Source organism: Adelges cooleyi, unplaced genomic scaffold (genome assembly GCF_023614345.1).
Source record: "Adelges cooleyi isolate 19-005CV unplaced genomic scaffold, UGA_ACOO_1.1 ACOO_flye_CR_arks_rails_tigmint_CR_PRNA_21, whole genome shotgun sequence".
NCBI classification, from domain to species: domain Eukaryota; kingdom Metazoa; phylum Arthropoda; class Insecta; order Hemiptera; family Adelgidae; genus Adelges; species Adelges cooleyi.
In genome coordinates this window covers 10411037-10426427 of record NW_026095871.1, presented here as the reverse complement: position 1 = coordinate 10426427, position 15391 = coordinate 10411037, and the positions used below count along the sequence as shown (strand labels likewise).

At 34.1% G+C, this 15391-nt stretch overlaps 1 protein-coding gene across 1 annotated transcript in view; it reads left to right on the top strand.

Moving 5' to 3' along the window:
• The first annotated feature begins 795 nt into the window (after nt 1-795).
• Nucleotides 796-15391, top strand: part of LOC126834279 (LHFPL tetraspan subfamily member 1 protein-like) — a 137526-nt gene continuing 122930 nt past the window's right edge. The window contains exons 1-2 of the mRNA XM_050566084.1: nt 796-1031; nt 14599-14700. Of these exons, the coding sequence (XP_050422041.1) occupies nt 14599-14700 (102 nt within the window). The 5' untranslated portion in view covers nt 796-1031. The remainder of the gene's footprint in view (nt 1032-14598; nt 14701-15391) is intronic.

Genomic DNA, 15391 nt, shown 5'->3' with positions numbered 1-15391 from the left:
AAATAAATCGAGCAAGCGAGTAAACATTTCGAATAAATACATCAAATGAACGAGTGAAAAAGTGTCGCATCTAGTAATAAATTAAGTAAATGAGTAATTTTTTTTAAAAGCGAGCAAATAAATCAGACGACTTATCAAATCGAGCAAACGTGTACACAAATTTAGTACATAAAGAGAGTAAACGAGTAAATATATTATCGAGCTAACTAGTAAATAATTCGAGTAAATAAATTAAGTCAATGAGTAAATAAATTGGCTCCCGGTGTTAAAAAAAAAAAAATGAAAATATTTCGAGGTAACGCTAGAAATGTAGATGAAGTATGATAATATTTCTAGACTTTGTCGAATGAATCGAACAAATTACGTGTAATGGACTCGAGTAAGCGAGTAAACAAGTATAGCGTACGACGAAAAAATGTCACAAATTTTTCTGGGTGACTCCGGTCAAAATAAATTGTCCCGCGAAAAAAAAAAAATTGTAATCCACTATTGCAAACCATTTGTTTTATCTTAGAAAAAAATCAGCCGTCTAATTAAATTTAAGCGGACATTTTTTTTTTTTTACCATTTATAAATCACCGATCTAGGAGTTTTATTTTGTGCCGGAAAGACAGTCGTTATGGTGGCGGGCAGGGGGTGGGGGAACAAGGGAAATGAACTGAACCAAGGATACAGTTTGACGACGGCTTATTATACACAGCGGTAGAGGCAGCGACGCTCGGTGGCAGACAGATTTTGCGGCGTCGCTGCTCCATGCCACCGAATGGGGTTTACCGGCAGTAAACTTAGCATCGCGTAGCGGCTCGCACGTTTCCCACGACTTGGCCGCCTTTTACCGCACGTGTACGATAACGAGTCGTGCTTTTTTACCTCTGGCGTACAATAGAAAATTGAACATAGTCTACCGGCGTTTGCGATTGTATGCCGTGTGAAAAGCTAAAAAAAAAAATTGGTTGTTGTTCGTGAACATACGGATTATAGTTGTATTTTACCAGTACAGAAAACGGTCTACGGTTCAATATTACAAAAAGGTAAATTCCACAGCTATAACATAGCTTATTGTATTTACACCGGCGGCCTTGGTGCGGTTAACCGGGTGCAGAGTTCCATACGCGGGTTGTGGTGATCTGTTTTTTTTTTTTAATTCAGGTGGTTTATAGCTCTGATAGTTTAAGACGGTCATGTATAGTTAGCGACTAGAGGTGTTTTTCTCTCGGGGCTCTTTTCATAAACTTTTCGGTAGACATCATTGTATTAGAATTTATAATAATACACAGTCTCGCCGTTTAACGCAGAAACGGTGCCAAGGGAAAAAATTAATATTTCTTTAACAATAATAGTACCGGGAACCGTTCGAATAGTAATTGAAAATATATTATCAATCGATAGTTGGGAAATTACTTTGCTGCCTTTCCAGTTAACGTTCATTATTATAAGTTTTGTAGTTTTTAGGCGGTGCGCAATATTATTACTGCATATTGGACCTGAACAAATATTCAAGAGATAGCTGGTATAGCTGTCATAATATTTCGCTGTTACACTTGTATAGGTTATGCATCACAACATTTCTGAATGGTAGGCATTGTTTTAATTACCAACCAGATCAATTGTGCGGTTATTTAACGATTGATCGAGTTGTGTTGAAATTTTTAGTACATTTGTTTTGGACAGCAGTTGTGGTACTATTGATAAAGTGGAATGTATGACAGCTATAGAGTTGCGTACCGGATACATGTAATTCCGACAACAGACTTTCCGACAAAACAGAGAAACGGTGTAAAGACAGGATCTGAGAAAGTTTGGAGTGGACGTCGAAAAGGAGTTAGCAAAGTATAGAGATGAGTGGCCGTGCACCCTAACAGCAACAATAATAGTACAAATAACGGAAACTTGTGACAACATTTTAATCAGGAGTGAATATTTAACAGCATCCCGGTCCTTTGGGTTACTGAAGTTTAAACACCATTTTACTCGACTTCGAGGAACGACCTCGAGGTCGTTACATCCGATACGGTTTACTAAAATACAATAATATGGTTCTTTTTCCACCTCATAAATAATATAGCAATGACAATTTTATAAATGTTTGATGATTATAGTGCTGTGTGACGCTCGCAACGATGGCAATTGGAAATCACAAACTTACAAAAAAAAAAAAAACACGTATATTATATAAAACTATATTACTCATACTATACTTACTCCTTGGCCTTTAAGGTCATACGGCGCTCTTAACTTGAGTGATGTACATAATATGAACATAAAGTATAATATAATGTATTTGTATATAACGCATAAAGCAACGACCATAAAGGTAGGCAATAATAATATGATAATGCATCATGCGATTTAATATGACGTATACAGTTGACATACTTCCTTATGGACCGCCAAATAACTGCGAAGAAGGGTAATAATAACAATATCACAACGTAACTTTACCGCAGTCTGACTATTTTATAATATGGAAATCATTTGAGCGACGGTGGTTCATTATGAAAATATTTCATTAAACAGCGAGCAGATGGTTTATACTGTTTCACCGAAACAATGAAAATAACATAATCTACTACACATTGAAAACGCATACTATTATTGTTACACATACATATTACCTATTAAATTGTATATAATAAAATATGTGAAATCATGAGCATTATGTCCATTGGGAAAGAGTGGGTTTCCCTGTAAACCCTCGTCTATGTCTATGTCAGCGCCTCCCCCCCCCCATGGTACCACTAATTTGTTTATAAAAACCCAAAAAATTAAACTACCATGTGAATTATTAACATTTTTTTCATTTTAATTACGACCACCCCACAGTACAATTAGTGACAAGTATTGTGTGGTTTGTGTCTTCAGTTATAAACCGACGTCCATCTTGCCCTCTACTTATGCTACAATAGTTGTTAATTAAATTACTCTTTCAGCAACACAAGTGAGTGTGGTTTCTGGAATCTAAATTATGTAGAATCATAGTATTGAGAAAGGGTCGTTGAACGACGTTGATCCGGATGCGAAATAGTTAATAAAAGGCGGCTAACAAAAGTAAACGGTGCTAACAAAACATATAATAATTATTAAATATATCATAAAATGATTCGAACAAGACGCGATTTGTATTGTTGTTATTGTTTTTCACACTCTTCTTTTAAAGTATTTCCTTATCCGCCGGGTACCCAAACCGCGGTAATCATTTTAGAATGGTGTATTTTAATAAGTGCGTGGCAAAGAAGTTTTTGCTCGACTCGGACTCGGCGTGACCCGCGGTGTCGATGTATCTTGATAGTGTCACGTGGGGCAGCAAGATAGATGCCTTTCCCTGGCGGGGGGCACGGCTCCGGTATAGCCGCTGCCGGTATTAGGACTCGGTGTCAATGGCGAATGAATAATGTATGGTGGCGGCTATATACACGGGGTTCTCCGTCATCTGGAATTATGTACGAAATATAAAATAACGCGCTTTAATGGAGAGATAAAAAGAACGGGGGCGGAGGGCTGTCGGGTGGGGTTGGCAGCGACCAAAATAAAAAAAACGTACAACCCGTGTTACCTAAACCGGAAAACTTTATTAGATGGAAAAACGTACGTGTCAAAAACGACCGCGTTAGACCAACGCGAGGTGACCAAATTGCCAGTTTTGCGGTATTTTTTATGACTTTGGCGGTCCGAGAACAAAATCCATACTCGAGTGTCATATTTTTGTACCTAATTGTACAAAGAAACTTTTTTTTGTTGTTTGTGTAACATTTTTTTTTTTACCAATGTCCAATGTACCTCGCTAATTTGTAAAAAACTAAAATCGCTTTAGTAATAATAATAATATTCCGTTTGATGAGGACTGTTCGCTTTATTTTGTTCACACACACACACACACAGCTGATTATGGTCATGGACGAGACGGGCGAGTCGAGGAGAAATATATAAAAAAAAGCTATTTTTAAAAAAATAGTTTGGCATATAAAAATTATATAGACCCACAATGGAAGTCGTTAGCGGGAAGAGAGAGGGAGCGCGGTATTCTTTTATATGCACAAGATCGATGGTTATATTATAAATAAAACTAATAAAAAACACACACACAGTTGTCCCATTTACACGATACAAAATATGTAATCGAAAGAAAATGCCGTTCTTATAATAAAAAAACAATTTCTCATAAATCATTGTAATACCTAATATTATTTCAATGAAATAAAAATCTGTTTTCTTTTAATGGTAACAAAAATTATTTTTCCGAATGTTTTAGAAATTTATATTAAATTTAAAAAAACAAAATTCTTGTAAAACATGCTTTCAATAATACAGTTAGTCGAGGTTTTAAGTTCTCCTGATAGAAAATGTATAAAACATTTTTTTTTATGTTAACGGATGTTAAGGTTTAAAATAGTATTCTAAAAATAATACACGCATATGTCTACTCGTCACTTTGGGTAAATTCTATATAATTTACCAATATAAATTCATAAGAAGCAGCTGCATTTTCTTTGCCGCATTCAAATACTTCAAAAATAGACAACAGACTGATTACATAGACAAATAATTGAAAATAAATTATTGTGAGCTTACGCACATATACCACATATACTTACTATATTGGAATATATTTTACAACCTAAATTAATGGGATCCACACTGAAATAAAATAAAATGTTGTTTACCTCTTTAATATGGCCTAGAAAGTTTTTGCGTACCTAGTGTAGCTTATGTAAGTAAACTTAATGAAATGCGGGTTTTTAACACTACAGAATGACTATTTACATAATAATATTATCATACATTAGAATGTATAGACAAATGTATAATTTTGTATTATTTTATTGTAGAACTGTAACTAGATTAATAATTGAAAACTTGAGGGCAACAACTAGACATGTCCATTTTTTAAATTGTTCAGGACGATCAAAATAAATTTTTTTATCGCATTTACTACCGTTGGTGCGAAAAAAATGCGTTTTGTATCATCTTTTTAAGTAATAGTCCAACTTAACTAGTTTTTTTTTCCACCAAAATATAGAATAATTTATCCATCAAAACTCAGTTTTTGATAAAAATGGACATGGCTGCGGTTGCTGCTCGCCAAGTCTTTAATTGCTCTAAACGTATCAAAAGAATATTCAATATATTATTAAAACAATATTGTATATAGCTATATAATTACAAAATTATGTTTGTGTTATTACAAATTAAAGGATGCTTAGTTATTAATCTTACATTCGTTTTGTAAACATACTATTTTTTCACTTGCAATAATAACACAAGCCAACTTAATAATAATAATTATCTCGGTGGAACGGTGCCAAAACATATGTATATAATATTCACAACATACATAATATTGTCTTTGCGAGTGTCTTAAAATAAATAACAGTCTAAGAGAAATAAATCGGTCTCTATTTTTGTATACGACTGTTTGCGTTTTGTGCAAAAAACATAATGTACAAATTATTGAATAAATTGCCTTCATTCAAACCGCTGAATGTCAACTTGTAACGATTTTGGATTAATAATGATTGGCCACGGTTGACTGTTTTCAAATAGTTTCCATTCGAGCCGATAAACTATGTATGCAACATTTCCAATAACTTAATAATGTATACCCACAAGTAGTTGGCGCGAGTGTGTTGACTACTTGCAGTAAACGTGGAGGAGTTGCTGATGGTTAATTAGCTGCCACCGGAAGCCAGATAGGTATAATATTATCAAAGTTGGAACTTGTGACCGTTGTCGTTAATCAAAAAGCTATATAAACTTATTATGTCGATCGTTTGGTCGTGTAAACGAACAAGAATCGACAGGCACAACGGTAAACAATGCGGCGGCAAAAATACACCCAATAAGACGTTATTATATTATTTTGAAAAGACTGTGCGAAAATAATGAACCCGGGGACATGCTGCGGTGGCCGTCGTAAAATATACTATTATTATATTATAGGTGTATTATATTTTGTCAGGCGAAGGTGTAAGGCGAAGATGAAAACGACAAACAAGAAGATTGTATTTTGTCCGGTTTTAACAAAGTTAACGAGGTTAACGCAACCGAAAAATAAAATGTCGATAAACTATATTATGTTATAATAGGACAGACTAAAATATGAAAACAGATAGTTCACTCGGCATGTAAACAACAAAAATCATGACTCAAAATGAAATCATTGTGACCGCAGGTTCAAGCGTAAAATTTCATAACCATATAACAGATAAGATAAAAAAAAAATTTGGATCTAATCTGCGTTGGCATAGTCAGTTATCATTTAAACCGTACGATTGATGAGGAATTCGTACGATAATATTGTAAGCTATCTGCACAATAGTTTATACTAATTCGTGCGGCTACACTGATATCTTCGCGAGTCCTTAATCAGTTTTTTTTTTTTGTTAAATTTCAATTGTTTCCGGCCGAGTGAGCTAACCGTTTTCTTATTATTATAGTCTGTGATAACACTCGTCTTGCCTATAAGAACGGTGTTCTTCTCTTCGACTTGTACGCCGTCGTCGTGTTGTACTGTTGTGTTTTGGCATTCGCATTTCCATTGACATTGATATATTTATTTTAATAGTCGGACTACACACAGCCGCAATGTATCACCGGAAAACAATACGTTTACGTCGAGCGAAATTAATTCACAACACAAAAAACGGAGCGTTAAAAAAAAAAGAATTCTCTTGCTAATGCCGGCCGAATCAATAACGATATCGGTTCGGGGTTTTTTTTTTAATTCTAACGGCCGTCGACGGATACAGAATTGATTATACGAGTTTTCCATAAAAAAAAAAAAAAATAATTGAATAATATATTTTGTACAAACGGTACATTTCATATTTACATACACTGATTTGTTTTTTAAGTGTCTAAACGCCGTTCAAAATAGGCAACCAGGCAACTGCAGTCATTTTTCCTGTTACTAACGCAACTAACCGGATATCATCCTCTTACTATTCACTATTTTGTATAATCCAGTCAATCTCTACACTTCCATTGGCCGTCGATGGCCTTTTTTTTCTTGACTTTCCTTTTGACGACGACTCTCTGTTGTACAACACCGCTGCTTTGCCTATATTTCCACTACATCTACTCGGGTTTCTTTCATGGCTGATTCCAAATACTTGAATTTTCTACTCTATTTACCCAATTCCTCTTCGAGCGTACAAAATTCTCTATCACTTCCTAGAATCTCCCATCGTTACTAACTTTATCTTATTTTTTAAAACGTAGGTACACATTTTGTCCATGTCTGTTCATCAATAAACAGTTTTCTATTATAATAATATATTGCTGTAATTTGAGTATTAATAAAAGTCGTTGGAAATCAAAGCTAACATCTAACATCTATCATAAAGCTTACATCTTACGCGAGTTCCAATGTAGGGTTCACCGGACCATTAAAAAACAGATGTTTTCTTATAAAATGTAATATCTCATAAACATATTTCCTAAAAGGCTTCATTTTTGTTTTCAAAACATGTGTTTAGTCGTTAAAGTTAAAAGTTGTAAGTTTATCACACAAAAAAAGTTTTGAAATCCGTTCAGTAGATATACAAAGAACTGAACTGAACATAAGGTATTTTTTTATCGACATTTTTGCCGTAATTCATATAGATATCAAATTTAAGTATCGTTAATGGGTGACTTATTTATCAAATGTATCACATGCATTGCATTATATTATTGTATATTGGACGTTCATTGTAAAAATGGTGCATTTTTATACATATTTTTGCTTAATGGAGTCACATTTAGTCATATCTTCTTTTATTATAAAAGATAAGCAACTCCAATAAATACAAAAATTGATAGAAAATGGAAAACGCTGAATAAACACTTGTATTTGTTTTCCTACACATTAATTTACAAAAAGCTCGTTTTTCAAAATTCAATTACTAGGAGATAACTCACATTTACATTGAACGACACATTTACTTATTGTGCTATACATTTTACCGCGTATGGAAATAGGTAATGATTAACATTTCTCCGACGAAAGAGGGATCAAGACGAGTCAAGACAACGCATTTACTTGTCGGCGATTTGTTTTTTTTTCTTTTCCGGTCGTTTACTTCTTCGAGAAGTTATTTTGCCGGCTTTAATGGTCGCTCGGCACCGTAACCGATCCGAACGGATTTACACAGGGCCTCGCTAAAAGTTGAGCATCTTCAACATAATTTATCGCCTATGCCCACGAGTCCCTCAGCGCTGTGTTCTAATTTACTATGGACGTCCTACGTCTATGGGTCGCGCCCGAGCAGAGTGTTTCCCCCCTGAAATATAAATACACATATACAACTTGTGTGTGTGTGTGTGTTTTCGCCGGGATTCACGCATTCGGGCCGGGAGAGAGACACGCACAGGCCACCGGTGGCGATGGTGGTGCAACCGAAGGGCTTTTTAATAACCGGAGCCCGCCCAAAACTTTCTCACCTAAAATATTATGATAGCTTTTTTGTCGAGAGGTTGTTGTTGGTTTTTTTTATTTTTTTACATTTAAAACGACCGCACCTCCGACGCTTATGTTATCTTTAAGAAATTGCCGAGGGTCGTTACGGACATAAACTTTATTCACATCCCTTTTTCCACCACCCCTCCCCCTCCCCCCGGTCGCGGTGTAAAGCACTGGTTTTCTGTAATACAGTCGTTTAATGCGCGTTCTTTCGCTTGTTTTTCGCTCGAGTCGTTGTCGTCGCTGACGTTTGAAGTTAACGCGACAGTCTCGGCGACAATGAACAGCCCCGCCGTGGGGTTTTTCTCCCGTGAGAGTTTAACAATACGGTTGATGTCCGCATATCAGAAGAAACGTTGATGTACACCGCGACGGTTTATATGATAAATAATATGTTTCAATATTGAACACGTTTGTGCTGTATAATTTGTGTGATGTTCAATCAAGCGTGGCGTCAAATTAAAATGAATATACCTACTTTGACGCTATCCTAAGAAAACCGTATTACCCTAATGATTTTTTTTTTGACCATCCCATCGAGATGAGATCTCGCTTCCCGAATGCTTGTAAATAATAATATGTTGTTGAATATATAGTCACCGCATGTACTGTTAATTGAATGTACTTTCGACGGTAATACTTCATTGCACTTACGCGTCTAACGTACGGCGTAGATGCGGGCTGGAAAAACTATATGACCTGACAAACGCATTTTGACAAAAATAAGTTGTCCGAAACTTTGAGTGCTATCATTGTTATTATTATACCTAAGGCGCTATTACAGTTGAATAGTATACAGATGTTGTGTAAGGGTTTTCAGCAATAAAAATAAATGTTCATTTCAGTTTAACTTTGACGCTGAGCTATGGGTTTTATTTTTATTTCATGAGTTGGAATACTTGTATTTCCATCTACACGTGACATGTCCAATCTAAGTTTATTATGAAAACTTAAAATTAGGTAACTTAAATTTAGAAAAAAGACAATATTAAATATTAACTAGGGTTTTTGTTTCGACCGAGTTTTGTTCAAGAACTATCAGTAAATTTGTTTTTTTTTTTGTTAAGAAGTAATAAATAACTTCCAGATCAGCAGCCGCCCGGATACTGAATTTCCAACTTGTTTTTTTAAAACTTAATTTATCACGATAGTTTTTCGCCCTACACTTTTTAATTCTGTGCCGTAGTTCAATAACATAATAAATAAGTTATTTATTGTAAAACTATATATTACTAATAATAACATACCAATTTTTCCATAAAGATACACTGTCAAACAGAAACAAATATCGTGTTATTTTTTTTTTTACCAAACCATTCTGACTCAAAAAGAAAAAAAATAGAATTCTTAAATATTTATTCTGTATACTATATGTACATATGTATATACACAATATAGTGTATGTGTATAAGCACAATATCGTACTGTTTTAAAGTTGTACCAAGTGTGATTCAACTTAATTAACATTAATTGTTACAGATATAGCGTATTATTTTAAACGAGCTAATGAAGGTAAAAACATTAACCGCATAACTTTAAAATGTAATTTCTTGCAAAATTATATATCAGTCTAAAACAACAAATTTATTTTTATAAACTGTACATTTAATTAGTACGGATAATTGAGTTTTGAGTTTTTGGACACTATTGTTGAATGCGCACTTCATCTGGAATTGTAGCAATATTAATAAACGTTTAAATACATAGGTAGGTAGTTTTATTTCATATTTTTATTTTGAAAAAGATATACTGTTTTCGAAGGTCGCGTCAACGTGCCAGCTAACCAGCTACTCTGATCGGGTTACCGTTCTCACTCTAGATGGTGTTTCATTAAGCTGTGTATACAGGCACTACAGTGTATACATAATTAATAATTACATGTTACAATTTTAGTAATTGCGGAGCGTTCCCCTTTTCTTAGTATAAGACGGTTTCGACGGTCGTTAGACGCAAATGCATAGCTGTCTCTTCGCAAATATAAAACCAGAATTCACTGGCATTACCGTTATTGCTAGTGTTATGACGCTGAAATATACTTTGGAACTAGCAACGTCATGGCGCGGTCTTTGTCTTCCGAGCACGCCAAAAAATGCATACGAAAGCATTTCCCGGAACTAAGTTAATAACTTCACATAAAAACAAAACATATCACGCGCCATTCCAGATGCACTATGAGAATATAGCGGCGGCGTCGTCATATCCGGAAGTGTATGAACTTTTATAACCTAGCAAGCCGGGCAGAGTTTCACGAACATGCATATTTTTCTGTTTGTTGAAATATTATTTGAAAAAATAAACGTTAGACGGATGAGAGCTTTTAAGTATTTAAGAACTTTTATAGAAAAGGACGGTGGCTTTGGCGAGGACGTGAAACATATTATTATAGTGATTAAGTGCAGAGTGAAGAGTCAGGTGTGAGTTGTGTCAGTTGTCTTATGTGACAAGAAAATGCCAATGGAGACTTAAAGATAAGTTTTACCGCATAAGAGTGTGGTGGGATCGACTATGTTGTATGGTTCGGAGGGTCGGGTGGTAGACAGGAAAATGGAACAAATATTGAATAGAGAGAGAGATAGATAGGTTAAGGAAAGAATACATAAGAGGTAGGTTAGGTTTGGATTGTATAGTGGACAAAATGAGAGACACCAGACCAAGGTGGTTTGGGCATGCACGAGGAGAGAGGAATCGGTAGCAATAAGAATTGCAGGTGGTTGGATGCGATCGAGAATGATATGAGAGAACTGCTGGTGAATGCGAGGATGATGTGTTAAGTGGGAGTTTAGTACAGGAGTGGACGACCCCAATAGTTGTGATGAAGACGGTGGAGGAGAAGAAGAAGAAGAAACGTAGCTGTAGGTGTATCGTTTAATAATTGTGAGTACCGCGCGAATACTGTGTGTATTTTTTGTCACTCAATTAGAGCGTTTCGCCGATGAAATGAAAAACTGAGTATTAAAAAAAATAAAAATCCCATCAAATTATCTTGGATTGTGACCCTCTTCAACCGACGCGACCGATACAAAGCGGGTTCAATCGCAATATTCTCCGACCAAAGAGCACTACATTAAATTTCATTATATTATACTATATAAGGTTTTCGAGTTTCCATTTAGAAAATAAGTGGGTAGGTGTGCGATACCTAAGTATATATCTATACAGGATGTGTACATTCGACGTAGGACATTGATTTTCTCATAGAATAATAATTGGAATGTTGATGTATATTTTTTTATATATAACTTTTCATTATTTAATAAGTATCTAACTTTTCCCGTGTACGTTTCGGAGCTCTCGAATCTTAAATGACAACTTGTAATGGAGTTATTAGTTTAGAGCGAAGTGAGCAGAAATAGAATTATTTATTCGAAACTGTGGTTGCTGACTAGTTACTCTGATCGGATTAGCTATCTGAAGAGTACCAACTACTAATGAAGGGCAAGTTGAGTTGTTCAATTTTTTATAAAATTATAACGAAACGTCATCGACTAAGCTGTGTTGTCAAAAAAAAACTACAATATTGGAAATTATTAAGTATTACATGTTCTTATATTATAAGTAGCTTACGTTGAACGGATGCCCTGCGTTTGTACGGTACAGATGTACGGATACAAGTACAAATATATTTATTATGTGTTATGAGGTTGATCATATCTATTATCTTTGAGCGTTATATGCACAAATGAATATCCGCAATGGTATTATCCAGCACGGACCAAAACTATGGTATTGCTCTGTAAATTAGAAACCAAGTGAAATTATAATAAAACGGTACACAATATTATATACGTTATTGAGAAAATAAAAATAAAATTACTATACTATATTATGTTATAATGTGTTACAAGGACCAAGTCAATATTTTCTATTGACATCAGTAGGTCCTAGATCATTGCACTGCGCTGGTTTGATTTAGATCTCCGAGCCCATATTATTATGGATATTGTAAGTAATTATTTCTCAGAAATTTCGTCCATTAAAAATATAATTGAAAAAGTTTATGCGAATAAAGAACGGCTACCTGTTATAAAAGTGCACATACTCTATAAATCATAAAGATTTTCTTAATTAATAATATTATGCGAAATTTTAATTAATAAATCTTAAGGGATGGGAAACACCTATAGGTAGTAAAGGTTTTGAGGTGGAAACATCAAACAAAGAGGTTTTTTAAGATCTGAATATAAATAATTAACATACTTAAACGATTAGAAAGGATTACATTTTTTAGAACTTTCATAAATAATGATATTTCATTAAATACTAGCATTGGGTAAAGCCACACATTTAATTAATATTAATAAAAGAAAAAAATGATAAATTATTATATTCATCCTCAATAACAATATATTTTATCATGTGATGTTCGATAAATCAGTTTTTGCTTAGCATTAAATTATAAATATTTTATCTTCTTCTTCGGTTTTTCAGAGGCCATTGAGGCCCATTACCGCAACACAAATTAGCTTCCACCTGTCTCTATCCTGTGCTACTGCTTCCATATCTTGTATTCCAATTTCTTTTAAAGTCTTTTTTACTTTGTCTATCCATCTTTGCTTTGGTCTACCTAGTGGTCTTTTCCCAAGGGGTTTCACATTTAAACTAAGGTAACGTAAAATTTACACCAATCACAAAGTAATTAATATAAGAATACTGCAAATGATAAAAATATATTTTTCGACCCTGCCGGCAATTTTTTTATTTCTTTAATGTACACGGTATGCGTGGTAGAAAACATGTGTTTTTATAGAGTTTAAATGGCTTATTAGTGAGACTAAAACACCTACCTGAGTACTGGCGAAAAGACTCACCAGACCCCGGACACTGATAAAAGTTAACACGGGGCAGATACCACACAAAACGCGGCGGCCATCTTTCTAAGGCTACACTACTATAATGTTATATGTATACATTGTTATTTTTATTTGTGTATATGGATATAATACTAAATAGATACAAAATGGTCGTCACTTTTTTGTTTACACTTTACATTGACCCTTCTGCTTTTATCTGTTCTGTGCCACCACTGCGCCGTTGCGGGATATATCTATTATGCTGTTGTTGTTTTGCGTTCAAACTAAACACTATAGTGCATAATAATATTTCATTTAGGCCTCGACAGCATCGAACACTTAGGGTCTTAGATAACCGACCGCACATCACCGTGCCGGCAGTTATCCCGTTTCCGAACGTGTTATAGTAGTAGTAGTAGTACACCCTTGAGCCATTCCAATCGACAGGAGAAGCGCTGTTTCTGACTGATTTACCGTAAAAGTTTAACTTAACAATAGCTCGGTGCGCATTACACTTGAGTAATGTACGTGTATGTTCGCATATTGTATTATATAGGATGATGTTGGTTAAAGAAGTTTGTTCGCGACGGAAACTTTTAATGATACAAACCGGAAGACGTAAGTCTTCGGGGGACAGCATATACACACATGTGGGTGCATCGCTCGACAATAATTGTTATTATATATATATATTTGGATTGTCAATAAAATAGGAATTGTTCGGTGTCCTACGTTCCGGAAAGGGTAGTACCCGTGTATATATACATTATAAAAATATGATTAATAACACAGTGTACACTAATATGTTTATTGGATCTTTACAATGTGCGCCATACTATTTGTTTTTATGTACAAAAAGCGTACCGCGATATTGTAATAATTTCTACTTTTTTTTTTTTTTTACGGAAATTGATGGGGATAAATTATTACAAAAGCTTAAGTGACCCGAAATATAATACCGAAAAATAAGCCCAACTCGTTTCTTTGCGTCGGTTGAATTTATTTTTTTCAAAAAAAAAAAAATGCCAGTAAATATTTAATGAACCTTAGGTCTCGTCCCTTGATTGTTATTAATAGTTGCTATATTTTTCGCTCGACTACCGCATAGCTGTCCGGTATTATGAACCACCTGCTACACAACAATGAACCTGTACAAACAGTCATTATTTCTATTATTATTAAAACTGTTACGAAGAAATACATTAAAAAAAAAAAATTAATAATACTCATTTGTTATTAATTTGTATTGGTACATGTATTTTTTTTCATGGTTTAAAGATAACATCGTTTACACGCTGTTATTTTTATTCGAAAAATTGCAATTTATTTCTTATTACACGATATTTGTTTGTTTTTTTTAATTTTTAGATGGCAACCACGTTAACGGTTACCGGGATGTTTTGGGCGACTTTATCGTTGGCAGCATCTTTTCTGTGCAGTTCTGGGTTTTACTTGCCGTTTTGGTTACAGGTAAGCAACAGTTTTCCTAGACATTACACACAAAAAGTCGCATAATTTAATAATACGTTAGCCGTTGTGTATTTGCCTTTAGGCTGGCTTTAAAAAGTGTTCAAACCTAATACGAACAAATCTAGTTGTAATGTTAAATAATATAATTTTTTTCACGTTTTTTAATACTTTCTTAAAATACAAAACAAAGTGATTGGTTAACACCATAATATTTTTTTCGGCAATTTCATTTTTATTTAATATTTAGTGGTTGTATTTGTGTTTACCATAATATATGCAAATTCCACACGACAATAACATATAATATTATGTACTACTATAACTATCTTGCGATTAAATCAACAGATAAAAGTAATTGAAGTGGATTTTTTAAAAACCTGTAAAAGCGATTTAATTAATTAATCAACCTAATAGACAATATTTATATTAATAGAGTCGTTTAACTACACAACGTTACGAATCTGTTTTAAGGCGTGTTGTGTATGCAACATAGACACGTGAGTGTGTAGAGGGAGAAATGGTTTCATGCCTGTTCAAGAAACGTTAATGGATATTACTCCGATAATTTAATTAAACAGAGTACTACAATTTTATCCAAGAAATAACTTGTCAGTTGACTTGTATCAATTAATTTTTGTTCTGATTAGTCAACGGTTATTTGATATTGTATGTGTGTTTTATTTTTTTTTTA